Consider the following 16,399-nt stretch of genomic DNA (forward strand, 5'->3'; position numbering starts at 1 on the left):
TTTTTACCATTCAGTTTTATTTTTCAGTTTTAGTTTAAAAAACGTTATGCCTTAAATAAACACTGCCAAATGTTTTAAAAGTCACTAACATTCAGCCCAGAGTCCTTTCAGCTGTGAAAACAGGGGGAAAGGCTGGAGCTGGAGGCCACAGGGGCCAAAAGACCCACCCACCTCCACTTACACCACGCTTTAGCCGAGCACAGAACACAGAGACGTCCACACACACTCATTTACACAGAGATGGAGACCACATACACTCATATACACACACATATACAGATACACACAACCTGTCCAACACACACACACACACACACAGTCACTTAAGAAGACTCTGGAGGGAAAACGGGCCTGAGAGCAGTGTGAGAGATGAGGGCCTGAATAAAAAGTGAGAAAATGAAAATCTCACATCTGCGTCTCTGTATTACAGTTACAGAGAGCTGAAGTGCGCTGGTCTGAAGTCGACGTCAAGCTCATATTGGAAACCCTCTCTGAAAGATCTGAACCCAGCACAGCTTCAAAGAGCAGAAACCGTACTATATACACCATCTACTATATATATATATATATATATATATATATATATATATATATATATACACGCTAGGTGTTCATTCCATCAGAACTTCATACTGGATATTAATGTTATTAGAGCTTTTAGAGCCAGATTGTTTAATATGGGCGTGACGTTGACTACAGATTGAAGCACATCCCCGAGATCTGCAGCTTGATCAAGCTTTCAGTCCCAAACATGAAAGGAGGCTAACAGCCACAATGCTAACTGGAGGCTATTCTCCTACATTCACTATTAGCATTGTTAGCATTTTTGACTGAACCATCATTTTAAAAACCTCAAAAAAAAAACACTCTCTCCCCTTCCCCCACTCTGGACTGCTAAGACGCTCAATAATGAGGCCATTCCAACTGCTAAGCCGTGCTAAAGGGGTTTTCTTGGGCTTGCCCATCATTTCCCACGATGCCTCAGGTGTATCAGCCTTGAAAAGCACATCTTTCCCCCTTCCCCAGTTCCTTTGCCTCCATGGCAGAGTAAACCCTCCACTACCTGCTATCCTTTTCTATGGCACTTCTATAATAAAAGGCAGGCGTTCTTCTTGCCACGCTTCTTCGCCTGCAGCGCCGCCCTGGTGGCCATTTCGAACACCTCTCTGACACCATCTTTAGTCTTGGCTGAGCATTCTAAATAACCGAAAGCGCTGATGCGGTTGGCCATATCTCGCCCTTCTTCTGCTTTCACAGGCTCCTGCAGAGAAACACAAGCACCATACAGATTAGCACAAGACCTCTTTCCAACCAGTTTTACATTTGATTTATTTGATATTTTTAGCGATTTCATCACAACTGATTAGACCCACCAACACCCACTGTAAGAAGTGAATTAAACTAAATGCCCCACCCAATCAAAATACACCACAAAAGTATTGGGACACCTGCTCATTCACTCTCTTCTGAAATCAAGGCTATTAAAAGAGCTGATCCTCCTTCTGTAGGAGTGACCGTCTCTACTGTCCAGAGAAGAAGACTTTCTTCTAGATTCTGGAGGAGGAGCATTGCAGTGAGGATTTGATTGCATTCAGCAACAAGAGCTTTAGTGATGTCAGGATGTTGGATGATAACCACCCAACTCATCTCAAAAGTCATTCCAGAGAACACAGTTCTTCCACTGCTCCACAGCTCCTCAATGCTGGGGGGCTTTATACCCCTCTAGCCCACGCCTGGCATTATTAGGCAGCATGGAGCCAATAGGGTCATGATGTTGATCTGCTCCAGAGAGTCCTATTCTATTGGCAGTACTTCTTCTCTACAGGGACTAGACAAGCTGTGTGTGCATTTGCACATCTGTGTCAGCAATAGGTTTGGATATTTTATGCAATAATCTGTCCAGTCCAGTTGGCCAGCAGAGTACAGATCAGAATGTGTGTATAATCGGACCTGTTGATATTCCATCACATCAACAATCGACACGTGAGGAGTGTGTGTTGATCTACTTGTAGCATTTGGGTCTGAGTGTTTCTGGGTCCGAGTCTTTCTAGGTCCGAGTCTTTCTGGGTCCGAGTCTTTCTAGGTCCAAGTCTTTCTGGGCCCGAGTCTTTCTAGGTCCGAGTCTTTTTTGGGTCTGAGTCTTTCTGGGTCCCTGTGCTGAGTCTCTCCTCCTTTTAGCTCATTAGCTCGTTTACAGCCTGATGTAAGAGAACTGGGGAATTGCAGCAGCAGAGAGGCTGCAGCTCTCCAGTCTGACACAACAGGAGGTTCTCTACCTGCTTCATTTTGGCCAGCTCCCGTCGAGTGTGCTCATCGCCACGGAGGTCTTTTTTGTTGCCCACGAGGATGATGGGAACATTTGGACAGAAATGCTTCACTTCTGGAGTCCACTTCTCGGGAATATTCTCTGTGACAAAAATAAGAAAGACGTTAGTTTTAGGACACTGATGTGAGTGTGTGTGTGTCAGTGTGTTCAGCAGTGCTCCTGGGGGTTTCCCCACACAGCCGCGTCACTGCTGGGTTGTTGCCAATCTGGGAATTCTGGGCCAATTTTCATGAACATAACTTCACTCACTCACTCACTCACTCACTCACTCACTCACTGCCGTCACTCGACCACTTCAAACTTCTCATTTCTAACCACCTCCACACAGCCTGCAACTGTTTTAGTAGACTATTATCTATTTTAAATCTGATTATTTATTATATGTCAATGGTATTTCTGACTGTTATATATATTCTATATATTTCTTTTTTTTTGCTTTCACCCATTTCAGTTTTTCATTTACTTACATTTATCATTTATTAAAATTTATCATTTTCATTTATTTACTTAAATATTTTGTTTTGTTTTGTTTTATTTGGTAGCTTTTTAATCTGTTTTATAAAATGTATGGTCTTATTTGCATTATGTTTTATCCTTATATCCTTACACGTTTCAATCCCTTCTGTGTAGTGCTCGCCTTGTAAATGAGAGTCATCCTGAGTGTATTTTAATAAAAGCTAATTGATTAAACCAATCATTACAAAGAAGTTTGACATTTGATCTTAGAGGGCTTTAAACGGAGATACATAAATAATGCAGACAGACAAATTTATTTTTTATTATCCATAATATTATTTTTGCTCTTTAAAATGCATTATTAAATGTATTATTGTTGCTAGTGTGCTTTATTTATTTCTACACTTGGATTTAACTATTATAACATTAATCTAATTTGTTTAATAAATAATAAAGATAATAATAATAATAATAATAATAATGTTATATCTAACTCATTTTATTCTACAAATCCCTGTTTTGCATTTGCCAACCTATATTTCACATATCAGCTCAGCTACATTATAAAAAAGGGGTCACAAATCATGTACACAGAGTTTAAATAAAGGTTGATTGATCAATTCAAAAACAGCCAACCAATCACAGTTCAGAGCCATATTCCACCCTCTAAATGAGTTAATGAGTGTAATTTTACAGCAGTGTAGTGAAGTATAAGCTTCAGACATCAGCCAGATTTACCCAAATTCTCAGTCTATGCTGATATTTTTCTAATATCATTATGCATTCCTACTTGAGACCCAACAAAATTGGTTCTGTGGTCAGAAACTGGACACTGATGCTAATAACAGCACAGCTGGGCAGTGTAAATCAACGCTTCACAGGAGAAGGACCACTTTAAGTCCAGCTTATACTGTTAGTAGCTAAACGGTGATGCCTTATCCAAGCTATCAGGGCTGTCTATAGAAAAGCACATGAGAATGACATCTGTATCAGGATAGGAAAGAGGTCTTAACCGGTCATAATCCTCCTGACCAGCAGTGTCCCATAAGGCAAGCTCTACCTGCAAAAGATTAAACAAAAGTACATCCTTTTATAAAGTAAATTTAATACCACATAACACTCTTCAAACCCTGTGAAGTAGACAGCGGCATCAACACAGCTGCAGCCTATTTTCAATTTATTTACTTAATTATTTTTTACCCAATTAGCAATGGCCATTTACCTAACCCACTCTTTAGTACTCGTGCTCCCTGACACTGGGAGGGAGGGTGAGGACCGACACATGCACAACCAGCTACCGCATCTTTCCGATGCCGCCGTCGGAGGCAACGCCACTGGGCAACCAACAGGCTCAGAGGAAAGAGCCGGGTAACCAGCTCTGCTATGTCGGCTAGCAGATGTATGTGCTGGCCAGCATTTCTCTAAAGTGATGTGGGGAGGGAGAACGAGCCACCTACCCACAAGGAGAGGACATGGCCTATTGTGCTCTCTCTGGCTCCGGCTGCTGATGGCAGGCAGCATTCAGACCAGCAAGGCTCAGGTCATAGTGGCAGCGCCTTAGCTCCGCTGGACCACTCAGAGCAGCCTATGTCTTGTCCGTAATTCGGTCCAGTATAACAGAAACCAGTGTGTCAGTGTAATTTTAATGGACTCTTTACTTACCTGCTTTCCATCAACCTCAATGTCTGCCACATAATTCTCGAACACTGTGGGCACGTACACCTCAGGGAACTGGTCTTTGCTGAAGACGATCAGTAGGCAGGTCTTTCCACAGGCGCCGTCGCCGACTATCACCAGCTTTTTACGGATAGCAGCCATCTGCACAGATTCGAGAAGAAAAGGAGAACAATAATTTTCTATTAATCTATTAATCAGAACCTTCACCAGTAGCTCTGTCCCAATTATTACACGTTCAACTGAGAGCAATTATGCGTCTGGCTGGTGATTATATAAGCACACTGCGATCACCCTTCCACATTTACAATCATATCAACAAGAAGAACGTGAACTAGAGGTACTGGAGGCAAATTAATGTGAATAAAAGAAAGCAGGGGATGATCTCTAGCTGAATGCATTCATTACAAGAGACGTCCACAAACATTAGTCAATCATATAAAATACAGACACACAGTCATATCCGAATATTATGGCCACCTACCTAACAGTGACACACATGACACTAGTGAGACAGCATGGCATGGACAGTATTAGTGTAATGGAAGGTGTTCATTATAGAGGTCAGCTGCTCCACAGTCAAGGGGCGACTGCTCTACACCCCTTCGCCAGAGTCTTCACTCCCCTCTGACATCACATTATAAACATTATGACCACCCGGGTATGTCGGGGTTTGCTGCGTATATAAATAAGCGAGCACACCAGTCAGTTGTAGAAGTAGAGCGTAGAAACATCGTCATGGGCAAAGATCTGACGAGATCTGACTGATGTCCAAAAGGGCATGACCATAGGGTCCCGGCCGAGGGGTGGTAGCATCTCGAAACCTGCCAACTTGACGGGATGACTTATGGAGCAATGATTTCAGAAGGTGAATGGCGACTCCCAAAGTAACTCCCACTGCGGATCAGCTAACCTCTACAACCTCTACCCCACACCAGCAGGGTGAGGAAGCGGGCTGGCAAGATCACATCTGATCCCTCTTCCAGACACTCCCCTCTGGTAGAAGACTGCGATCCATCAAAACCAGCACAACACGTCATGCTAACAGCTTCTTCCCCAGAGCTGTAGAGCTCCTCAACCACAGTGGACACCTCCCACTGTAAACCTCAGAACATAAAATTGAACTGTACCAAACCGGACTGAACAGCTATTTTGCACTCTGCCTATTTGCACTATGACTATTTGCACTCTGCCTATTTGCACACCTGTACAGATGTTCTTTTCTGTAAATATCAGCTCTTTACTTTCTGTAAATATCAGCTCTTTATTACCTTTAGTACTTCTTACTTTTTTAATGTATCCCCTACCCTATTTACTGTTTAGTGTCATTTTCCTTTAGTCTAATACTGTAAATAATCTGTGTTCTGTGTTTTTGTTACTTGTCATACGTGTTGCTCTCACCAAGACAAATTCCTTGTATGTGCAACATACTTGGTGAAATAAAGAGATTCTGATTCTGATTCAATCCAGACCTTCCATCACCCAAATGCAGCCCATACCACAACGTGGGTGGTTATCCCCACTGTTAGGTAGTTGGTCATAATATTCTGATATGACCGAGTAGATTGACAAGAGATGATTCTGCTGTTTAGGCAGATTACAGATCAGATTACAGATCAGATTACACACAGATATCAGATATCTCACTGACACTTTATTAGGAAGACTACCGATACTGAGTAGAACCGTCCTTTGCTCTCATAAACCTCCTTAAGCTTTAGTTCAGCTGAGAGAACCGTTTATTAAACCGGCAGAACCAATCACTACACTTAGAGAAGAGTGTGTTAAACTGAGGGATTATTTAATAAGTTAAAGGAACTCTTAATTAAACTGAGAGAACAGATGACTATTAAACAGTGGGCTCAGATTATTAAATGGAGTGAATGGTGTTTATAACTGAGGGAACTAGCTATGTTAAATAAAAAGGGTGTAAACATGAATTTTCTTGGATATTTTGGGGGAAATCGATAAAAAATAGATTTCACTTTATTTAGATTAACACTGTGACCCAAAACACCCTGAAATATGGATATTTTAGCATCTCTGAAGCACCACTGTGAAACAGAACAGGGTGTAGGCTTTTAATAGACTGTCATTAGTGAGAAATGTGAGGCTGAGTGAAGAAAATCTCAGGAAAAACGAAGTTAGAGGAGTTAGGAGTTAGAGAAGTTAGAGGAGTTAGAGGAGTTAGAGGAGTTAGAGAAGTTAGAGAAGTTAGAGAAGTTAGAGGAGTTAGAGGAGTTAGAGGAGCTAGAGGAGCTAGAGGAGTTAGAGGAGTTAGAGGAGCTAGAGGAGCTAGAGGAGCTAGAGGAGCTAGAGGAGTTAGAGGAGTTAGAGGAGTTAGAGAAGCTAGAGAAGTTAGAGGAGTTAGAGGAGCTAGAGGAGCTAGAGGAGCTAGAGGAGTTAGAGAAGCTAGAGAAGTTAGAGGAGTTAGAGGAGTTAGAGGAGTTAGAGAAGTTAGAGGAGTTAGAGAAGTTAGAGGAGTTAGAGAAGTTAGAGGAGTTAGAGGAGTTAGAGAAGTTAGAGGAGTTAGAGAAGCTAGAGAAGCTAGAGGAGTTAGAGGAGTTAGAGAAGTTAGAGGAGTTAGAGAAGTTAGAGGAGTTAGAGGAGTTAGAGAAGCTAGAGGAGCTAGAGGAGTTAGAGGAGTTAGAGAAGTTAGAGGAGTTAGAGAAGCTAGAGGAGTTAGAGAAGTTAGAGGAGTTAGAGGAGTTAGAGAAGTTAGAGGAGTTAGAGAAGCTAGAGGAGTTAGAGGAGTTAGAGGAGTTAGAGAAGCTAGAGGAGTTAGAGGAGTTAGAGAAGTTAGAGGAGCTAGAGGAGTTAGAGAAGTTAGAGGAGCTAGAGGAGCTAGAGAAGTTAGAGGAGTTAGAGGAGTTAGAGGAGTTAGAGAAGCTAGAGAAGCTAGAGAAGCTAGAGGAGTTAGAGGAGTTAGAGGAGCTAGAGGAGTTAGAGAAGCTAGAGAAGCTAGAGGAGTTAGAGGAGTTAGAGGAGTTAGAGGAGTTAGAGAAGTTAGAGGAGTTAGAGGAGTTAGAGAAGTTAGAGAAGCTAGAGGAGTTAGAGAAGCTAGAGGAGTTAGAGGAGTTAGAGAAGTTAGAGAAGCTAGAGGAGTTAGAGGAGTTAGAGAAGCTAGAGAAGTTAGAGAAGCTAGAGGAGTTAGAGGAGTTAGAGAAGCTAGAGGAGTTAGAGAAGCTAGAGGAGTTAGAGGAGTTAGAGAAGCTAGAGGAGTTAGAGGAGTTAGAGAAGTTAGAGGAGTTAGAGAAGTTAGAGAAGCTAGAGGAGTTAGAGGAGTTAGAGAAGCTAGAGGAGTTAGAGAAGCTAGAGGAGTTAGAGAAGTTAGAGGAGTTAGAGGAGTTAGAGAAGTTAGAGGAGTTAGAGAAGTTAGAGAAGCTAGAGGAGTTAGAGGAGTTAGAGAAGCTAGAGGAGTTAGAGAAGCTAGAGGAGTTAGAGAAGCTAGAGGAGTTAGAGGAGTTAGAGGAGTTAGAGGAGTTAGAGAAGTTAGAGAAGCTAGAGGAGTTAGAGAAGCTAGAGGAGTTAGAGAAGCTAGAGGAGTTAGAGGAGTTAGAGGAGCTAGAGGAGCTAGAGGAGTTAGAGGAGCTAGAGGAGCTAGAGGAGCTAGAGGAGCTAGAGAAGCTAGAGGAGTTAGAGGAGTTAGAGGAGTTAGAGAAGCTAGAGGAGTTAGAGAAGTTAGAGGAGTTAGAGGAGTTAGAGGAGTTAGAGGAGTTAGAGGAGTTAGAGAAGTTAGAGGAGTTAGAGAAGTTAGAGGAGTTAGAGGAGTTAGAGAAGTTAGAGAAGTTAGAGAAGTTAGAGGAGCTAGAGGAGTTAGAGGAGTTAGAGAAGTTAGAGAAGTTAGAGGAGTTAGAGAAGTTAGAGGAGTTAGAGGAGTTAGAGGAGTTAGAGAAGCTAGAGGAGTTAGAGGAGTTAGAGAAGCTAGAGGAGTTAGAGGAGTTAGAGGAGTTAGAGGAGTTAGAGAAGCTAGAGGAGTTAGAGGAGTTAGAGAAGTTAGAGGAGTTAGAGGAGTTAGAGGAGTTAGAGGAGTTAGAGAAGCTAGAGGAGTTAGAGGAGTTAGAGAAGCTAGAGGAGTTAGAGGAGTTAGAGGAGTTAGAGGAGTTAGAGAAGCTAGAGAAGTTAGAGGAGTTAGAGAAGTTAGAGGAGTTAGAGAAGTTAGAGGAGTTAGAGAAGTTAGAGAAGTTAGAGGAGTTAGAGAAGCTAGAGGAGTTAGAGAAGTTAGAGAAGCTAGAGGAGCTAGAGGAGTTAGAGAAGTTAGAGGAGTTAGAGGAGTTAGAGAAGCTAGAGGAGTTAGAGGAGTTAGAGAAGTGGTGGCTCAGCGGTTAGAGCGCCGGGATATCGATAACAGGGTTGTGGGTTCGATTCCCGGGCTCGGCAAGCTGCCACTGTTGGGCCCTTGAGCAAGGCCCTTTACCCTCTCTGCTCCCCGGGCGCTGGAGTTGGCTGCCCACCGCTCTGGGTGTGTGTGTGTACTCACTGCCCCTAACACGTGTGTGTGTGTGAGTGTGTGTTCACTACCAGATGGGTTAAATGCGGAGGACACATTTCGCTGTACAGTCCACACTGTACAGTGACGAATACGTGCACCTTTACCTTTAAGCTAGAGGAGTTAGAGGAGTTAGAGAAGCTAGAGGAGTTAGAGGAGTTAGAGAAGTTAGAGGAGTTAGAGAAGCTAGAGGAGTTAGAGAAGCTAGAGGAGTTAGAGAAGTTAGAGGAGTTAGAGAAGCTAGAGGAGTTAGAGGAGTTAGAGAAGTTAGAGGAGTTAGAGGAGTTAGAGAAGTTAGAGGAGTTAGAGAAGCTAGAGGAGTTAGAGAAGCTAGAGGAGTTAGAGAAGTTAGAGGAGTTAGAAGAGTTAGAGAAGCTAGAGGAGTTAGAGGAGTTAGAGAAGTTAGAGGAGTTAGAGAAGCTAGAGGAGTTAGAGGAGTTAGAGAAGTTAGAGGAGTTAGAGAAGCTAGAGAAGCTAGAGGAGTTAGAGGAGCTAGAGAAGTTAGAGGAGTTAGAGAAGCTAGAGGAGTTAGAGAAGTTAGAGGAGCTAGAGGAGTTAGGAGTTAGAGAAGTTAGAGAAGTTAGAGGAGTTAGAGGAGCTAGAGGAGTTAGAGGAGTTAGAGAAGTTAGAGAAGCTAGAGGAGTTAGAGGAGCTAGAGGAGTTAGAGGAGTTAGAGAAGTTAGAGAAGTTAGAGGAGCTAGAGGAGCTAGAGGAGTTAGAGGAGCTAGAGGAGCTAGAGAAGCTAGAGGAGTTAGAGGAGTTAGAGGAGTTAGAGAAGTTAGAGGAGCTAGAGGAGTTAGAGGAGTTAGAGAAGTTAGAGGAGTTAGAGAAGTTAGAGGAGCTAGAGAAGCTAGAGGAGTTAGAGAAGCTAGAGGAGTTAGAGGAGTTAGAGAAGCTAGAGAAGCTAGAGGAGTTAGAGGAGTTAGAGAAGCTAGAGGAGTTAGAGGAGTTAGAGGAGTTAGAGAAGCTAGAGAAGCTAGAGGAGTTAGAGGAGTTAGAGGAGTTAGAGAAGCTAGAGGAGTTAGAGGAGTTAGAGAAGCTAGAGAAGCTAGAGGAGTTAGAGGAGTTAGAGGAGTTAGAGAAGCTAGAGAAGCTAGAGGAGTTAGAGGAGTTAGAGAAGCTAGAGAAGCTAGAGGAGCTAGAGGAGTTAGAGGAGTTAGAGAAGTTAGAGGAGTTAGAGAAGTTAGAGAAGCTAGAGGAGTTAGAGGAGTTAGAGAAGCTAGAGGAGTTAGAGAAGCTAGAGGAGTTAGAGAAGCTAGAGAAGCTAGAGAAGCTAGAGGAGTTAGAGGAGCTAGAGGAGTTAGAGGAGTTAGAGGAGTTAGAGGAGTTAGAGAAGCTAGAGGAGTTAGAGGAGTTAGAGAAGCTAGAGGAGCTAGAGAAGTTAGAGGAGTTAGAGGAGCTAGAGGAGCTAGAGGAGTTAGAGAAGTTAGAGGAGCTAGAGGAGTTAGAGAAGTTAGAGGAGTTAGAGAAGCTAGAGAAGCTAGAGGAGTTAGAGGAGTTAGAGGAGTTAGAGAAGTTAGAGGAGTTAGAGAAGCTAGAGGAGCTAGAGGAGTTAGAGAAGCTAGAGGAGTTAGAGGAGTTAGAGAAGCTAGAGGAGTTAGAGGAGTTAGAGGAGCTAGAGGAGCTAGAGGAGCTAGAGGAGTTAGAGGAGTTAGAGGAGCTAGAGGAGCTAGAGGAGCTAGAGGAGTTAGAGAAGTTAGAGGAGTTAGAGGAGTTAGAGGAGCTAGAGGAGTTAGAGGAGCTAGAGGAGTTAGAGGAGCTAGAGGAGTTAGAGAAGCTAGAGAAGCTAGAGGAGTTAGAGAAGTTAGAGGAGTTAGAGGAGTTAGAGGAGTTAGAGGAGCTAGAGGAGCTAGAGAAGCTAGAGGAGTTAGAGAAGTTAGAGGAGCTAGAGGAGCTAGAGGAGCTAGAGGAGTTAGAGGAGTTAGAGGAGCTAGAGGAGCTAGAGAAGCTAGAGGAGTTAGAGAAGTTAGAGAAGTTAGAGGAGTTAGAGGAGCTAGAGGAGCTAGAGAAGCTAGAGGAGTTAGAGGAGTTAGAGGAGTTAGAGAAGTTAGAGAAGTTAGAGGAGCTAGAGGAGTTAGAGGAGCTAGAGGAGCTAGAGAAGCTAGAGGAGTTAGAGGAGTTAGAGGAGTTAGAGAAGTTAGAGAAGCTAGAGGAGTTAGAGGAGTTAGAGGAGCTAGAGGAGTTAGAGAAGTTAGAGAAGTTAGAGGAGTTAGAGAAGCTAGAGGAGTTAGAGGAGTTAGAGGAGCTAGAGGAGTTAGAGAAGTTAGAGAAGTTAGAGAAGTTAGAGGAGTTAGAGGAGCTAGAGGAGTTAGAGGAGTTAGAGGAATTAGAGGAGTTAGAGAAGTTAGAGAAGTTAGAGAAGCTAGAGGAGTTAGAGGAGTTAGAGGAGCTAGAGGAGTTAGAGGAGTTAGAGGAATTAGAGGAGTTAGAGAAGTTAGAGGAGTTAGAGGAGTTAGAGGAGCTAGAGGAGTTAGAGAAGTTAGAGAAGTTAGAGGAGTTAGAGAAGCTAGAGGAGTTAGAGAAGCTAGAGGAGTTAGAGAAGTTAGAGGAGTTAGAGGAGTTAGAGAAGTTAGAGAAGCTAGAGGAGTTAGAGAAGCTAGAGGAGTTAGAGGAGTTAGAGAAGTTAGAGGAGTTAGAGGAGCTAGAGGAGTTAGAGGAGTTAGAGAAGTTAGAGGAGTTAGAGAAGCTAGAGGAGTTAGAGAAGTTAGAGGAGTTAGAGGAGTTAGAGAAGTTAGAGGAGTTAGAGAAGCTAGAGGAGTTAGAGGAGTTAGAGGAGCTAGAGAAGCTAGAGGAGTTAGAGGATTTAGCTACAGTTAGCTACAGTTAGCCACAGTTAGCCAGTGCTGCTAATAGCCGCTAAGCTAGCGCTAGCGAACCACAGCCGGTTAGTGAAAGCTGCTGTTTATTAACCCCAGCTAATGGATTATCTGACCGGGGTCTCGGTTTAGGAGAAGGGGGTAACACCGCTGACTGTAGAGGTGTGTGTTTATGACGGATGTAGATGAGAATGAGGTGAATAGCAGCAGCTCTGGCTGTAAACACGGGAGGTAGCATTAGCGCTAGCTGCACAGCTGAAGCTGGAGTAGCAGGCTGGGGGAGCACAGCCCTGCAGAGCCCTGCAGCACAACCACGACCCCAGATAACTGCACTTTACTCACTACAAAACCCCTAAAAACTAAAGGAATGTGTGCTTTACCGCCTCGCTGGTCTAACTGTTCCTCCTGCCCTTCAGCAGCGGCCGGCAGTGACAGCAGCGGCCGGGCGGGCGGACAGCAGCGAGCGGCCGGGCGGGCAGCAGCGGCCGGGCGGGCGGGCAGCAGCTCTCCATGAACCCGCCGAGACTGAGCGGAGCAGAGGGTTAATGAGACACATTTAATATGAAGCATATCTGAGCATTTGTGCTTTAATATTCGGGTTTAAATGTATGTTTACATTAAAATTAAAGGGCCCACTGGCGCCCCCTCGATACCCTCCCCCATATTTCAGCGTCTCTGAAGCGCCCCCCAGAGACAGCATGCCCTGTGTGCCGCCCTTCACTGGACACAGCATGTAAGGCATGGGCCGCTGGGTGTCTTACTGGGTGCCCTTCTATATCCTAAGTTCCCCTTCAGCTTTAGGAATTTGGGGCCCTATAAAAAGATATCAGGCCTCATAACACTCATCCCACAACTCTGCCAAAATACACTTTTATAGCCCCTGTCAATCACGATACGAGTTTAGCCCCGCCCACTCAGCCTTCAGCAGCACCCACTGCGCCTATAATAGTTTAGCCCCGCCCATTCAGCCTTCAGCAGCACCCATTCAGTCTATAATAGTTTAGCCCCGCCCATTCAGCAGTTCCCATTCCGTCTATAATAGTTTAGCCCCGCCCATTCAGCAGTTCCCATTCCGTCTATAATAGTTTAGCCCCGCCCATTCAGCCTTCAGCAGCACCCATTCCGTCTATAATAGTTTAGCCCCGCCCATTCAGCAGTTCCCATTCCGTCTATAATAGTTTAGCCCCGCCCATTCAGCAGTTCCCATTCCGTCTATAATAGTTTAGCCCCGCCCATTCAGCAGTTCCCACTGTGCCTATAATAGTTTAGCCCCGCCCTTTAAGCCTTCAGCAGTTCCCATTCAGTCTTTGGGACCCTTAGAGACAGGGAGAGAGAGAGAGAGAGAGAGAGAGACAGAGAGAGAGAGACAGAGAGAGAGAGACAGAGAGAGAGAGAGAGAGAGAGAGACAGAGAGAGAGACAGAGAGAGAGAGACAGAGAGAGAGAGAGAGAGAGAGAGACAGGGAGAGAGAGAGAGACAGAGAGGGAGAGAGAGAGAGAGAGAGAGACAGAGAGAGAGAGAGAGAGAGACAGACAGAGACAGAGAGAGAGAGAGAGAGAGAGAGAGAGAGAGACAGACAGAGACAGAGAGAGAGAGAGAGACAGAGAGAGAGACAGAGAGAGAGACCCGCCCTGGCAGTAGGGGGCGCTGTAGCTCCAGGGAGTTGCCGATTGAACCGCCAAAGACAAAAAAACAGAGCGCCAGAGCAGGGGTGTAGCGGGAGCCGGACGGGGTGACGTGGAGCAGATCTGTAAATATCACTAATATCTCATTAATAATCCTCACTGTGTGCGGCGATGGAGGGCGGGAAGCGCGCGAGGGAGGAGATGGACTGTGTCACGCCGGAGAAACGCTCGCGAGGCGGTAAAATAAGCATGCACCGGCAACACGAGCATACGGGTATGCACACACCGCAAACCTGCAGACACAGCACGCGGGGCAGGGGCTGGGGCAGTGGGAGCGCGAGCTCAGGGTGCATGCATTTGTCTACACTTGCATTCACACACGCACTCGAGCTCACACCTTCACCTCGAGCCTTATGTCTTTATTTAAGATCTGCACAGCGCGCGATTGTTTACAACACCAGAATAAATACAAATAAACAAGTAAACAGGCCTTAATGACTGCGCTGTTATATGTTGATTTAGTTTTACAGGTAGACACTCTCACTGACCGCTGACTTTGTTTATTTGGGTTTATTCTAATGTTATATAGAGTTAATTACAGGTAGACACTCTCACTGACCGCTGACTTTGTTTATTTGGGTTTATTCTAATGTTATATAGAGTTAATTACAGGTAGACACTCTCACTGACCGCTGACTTTGTTTATTTGGGTTTATTCTAATGTTATATAGAGTTAATTACAGGTAGACACTCTCACTGACCACTGTCTTTATGTTTATTAGGGTTTATTCTAATGTTATATAGAGTTAATTACAGGTAGACACTCTCACTGACCGCTGACTTTGTTTATTTGGGTTTATTCTAATGTTATATAGAGTTAATTACAGGTAGACACTCTCACTGACCACTGACTTTATGTTTATATGGGTTTATTCTAATGTTATATAGAGTTAATTACAGGTAGACACCCTCACTGACCACTGACTTTATGTTTATTTGGGTTTATTCTAATGTTATATAGAGATAATTACAGGTAGACACTCTCACTGACCACTGACTTTATGTTTATATGGGTTTATTCTAATGTTATATAGAGTTAATTACAGGTAGACACCCTCACTGACCACTGACTTTATGTTTATTTGGGTTTATTCTAATGTTATATAGAGTTAATTACAGGTAGACGCTCTCACTGACCACTGACTTTATGTTTATTTGGGTTTATTCTAATGTTATATAGAGTTAATTACAGGTAGACACTCTCACTGACCACTGACTTTATGTTTATTTGGGTTTATTCTAATGTTATATAGAGTTAATTACAGGTAGACACTCTCACTGACCACTGACTTTATGTTTATTTGGGTTTATTCTAATGTTATATAGAGTTAATTACAGGTAGACACTCTCACTGACCACTGACTTTATGTTTATTTGGGTTTATTCTAATGTTATATAGAGTTAATTACAGGTAGACACTCTCACTGACCACTGACTTTATGTTTATTTGGGTTTATTCTAATGTTATATAGAGTTAATTACAGGTAGACACCCTCACTGACCACTGACTTTATGTTTATTTGGGTTTATTCTAATGTTATATAGAGATAATTACAGGTAGACACTCTCACTGACCACTGACTTTATGTTTATATGGGTTTATTCTAATGTTATATAGAGTTAATTACAGGTAGACACTCTCACTGACCACTGACTTTATGTTTATTTGGGTTTATTCTAATGTTATATAGAGTTAATTACAGGTAGACACTCTCACTGACCACTGACTTTATGTTTATTTGGGTTTATTCTAATGTTATATAGAGTTAATTACAGGTAGACACTCTCACTGACCACTGACTTTATGTTTATTTGGGTTTATTCTAATGTTATATAGAGTTAATTACAGGTAGACACTCTCACTGACCACTGACTTTATGTTTATTTGGGTTTATTCTAATGTTATATAGAGTTAATTACAGGTAGACACTCTCACTGACCGCTGACTTTATGTTTATTTGGGTTTATTCTAATGTTATATAGAGATAATTACAGGTAGACACTCTCACTGACCGCTGACTTTATGTTTATTTGGGTTTATTCTAATGTTATATAGAGTTAATTACAGGTAGACACTCTCACTGACCACTGACTTTATGTTTATTTGGGTTTATTCTAATGTTATATAGAGTTAATTACAGGTAGACACTCTCACTGACCACTGACTTTATGTTTATTTGGGTTTATTCTAATGTTATATAGAGTTAATTACAGGTAGACACTCTCACTGACCACTGACTTTATGTTTATTTGGGTTTATTCTAATGTTATATAGAGTTAATTACAGGTAGACACTCTCACTGACCACTGACTTTATGTTTATTTGGGTTTATTCTAATGTTATATAGAGTTAATTACAGGTAGACACTCTCACTGACCACTGACTTTATGTTTATATGGGTTTATTCTAATGTTATATAGAGTTAATTACAGGTAGACACTCTCACTGACCACTGACTTTATGTTTATCTGGGTTTATTCTAATGTTATATAGAGTTAATTACAGGTAGACACTCTCACTGACCACTGACTTTTTGTTTATGTGGGTTTATTCTAATGTTATATAGAGTTAATTACAGGTAGACACTCTCACTGACCACTGACTTTATGTTTATTTGGGTTTATTCTAATGTTATATAGAGTTAATTACAGGTAGACACTCTCACTGACCACTGACTTTATGTTTATTTGGGTTTATTCTAATGTTATATAGAGTTAATTACAGGTAGACACTCTCACTGATCACTGACTTTATGTTTATATGGGTTTATTCTAATGTTATATAGAGTTAATTACAGGTAGACACTCTCACTGACCACTGACTTTATGTTTATATGGGTTTATTCTAATGTTATATAGAGTTAATTACAGGTAGACACTCTCACTGACCACTGACTTTTTGTTTATGTGGGTTTATTCTAATGCAACAGTGCTTATGTATGTGTGTTTATAG

General features: G+C 42.7%; 2 protein-coding genes across 5 annotated transcripts in view; one reads left to right on the top strand and one right to left on the bottom strand.

Annotated features, from left to right (window-relative positions):
• rhoac (ras homolog gene family, member Ac) overlaps nucleotides 1-16,399 on the bottom strand; it is an 18,226-nt gene continuing 1,827 nt past the window's right edge. Inside the window, exons 3-6 of the mRNA XM_072696383.1 lie at nucleotides 4,445-4,600; nucleotides 3,717-3,842; nucleotides 2,277-2,405; nucleotides 1-1,261 (exon numbers count right to left, since the gene is read on the bottom strand). Of these exons, the coding sequence (XP_072552484.1) occupies nucleotides 1,088-1,261; nucleotides 2,277-2,405; nucleotides 3,717-3,842; nucleotides 4,445-4,600 (585 nt within the window). The 3' untranslated portion in view covers nucleotides 1-1,087. The remainder of the gene's footprint in view (nucleotides 1,262-2,276; nucleotides 2,406-3,716; nucleotides 3,843-4,444; nucleotides 4,601-16,399) is intronic.
• LOC140576777 (deoxynucleoside triphosphate triphosphohydrolase SAMHD1-like) overlaps nucleotides 12,270-16,399 on the top strand; it is an 18,947-nt gene continuing 14,817 nt past the window's right edge. For 2 of the 4 annotated variants that reach the window (XM_072696378.1, XM_072696382.1), the window contains exon 1: nucleotides 13,449-13,660. In XM_072696378.1, the coding sequence (XP_072552479.1) occupies nucleotides 13,558-13,660 (103 nt within the window). In that variant the 5' untranslated portion in view covers nucleotides 13,449-13,557. Of the gene's footprint in view, nucleotides 12,303-13,448; nucleotides 13,661-16,399 lie in introns of those variants that run through there. The other 2 variants (XM_072696381.1, XM_072696380.1) reach the window with 2 other exon arrangements.

This window comes from Salminus brasiliensis, chromosome 14, assembly GCF_030463535.1.
Source record: "Salminus brasiliensis chromosome 14, fSalBra1.hap2, whole genome shotgun sequence".
NCBI classification, from domain to species: domain Eukaryota; kingdom Metazoa; phylum Chordata; class Actinopteri; order Characiformes; family Bryconidae; genus Salminus; species Salminus brasiliensis.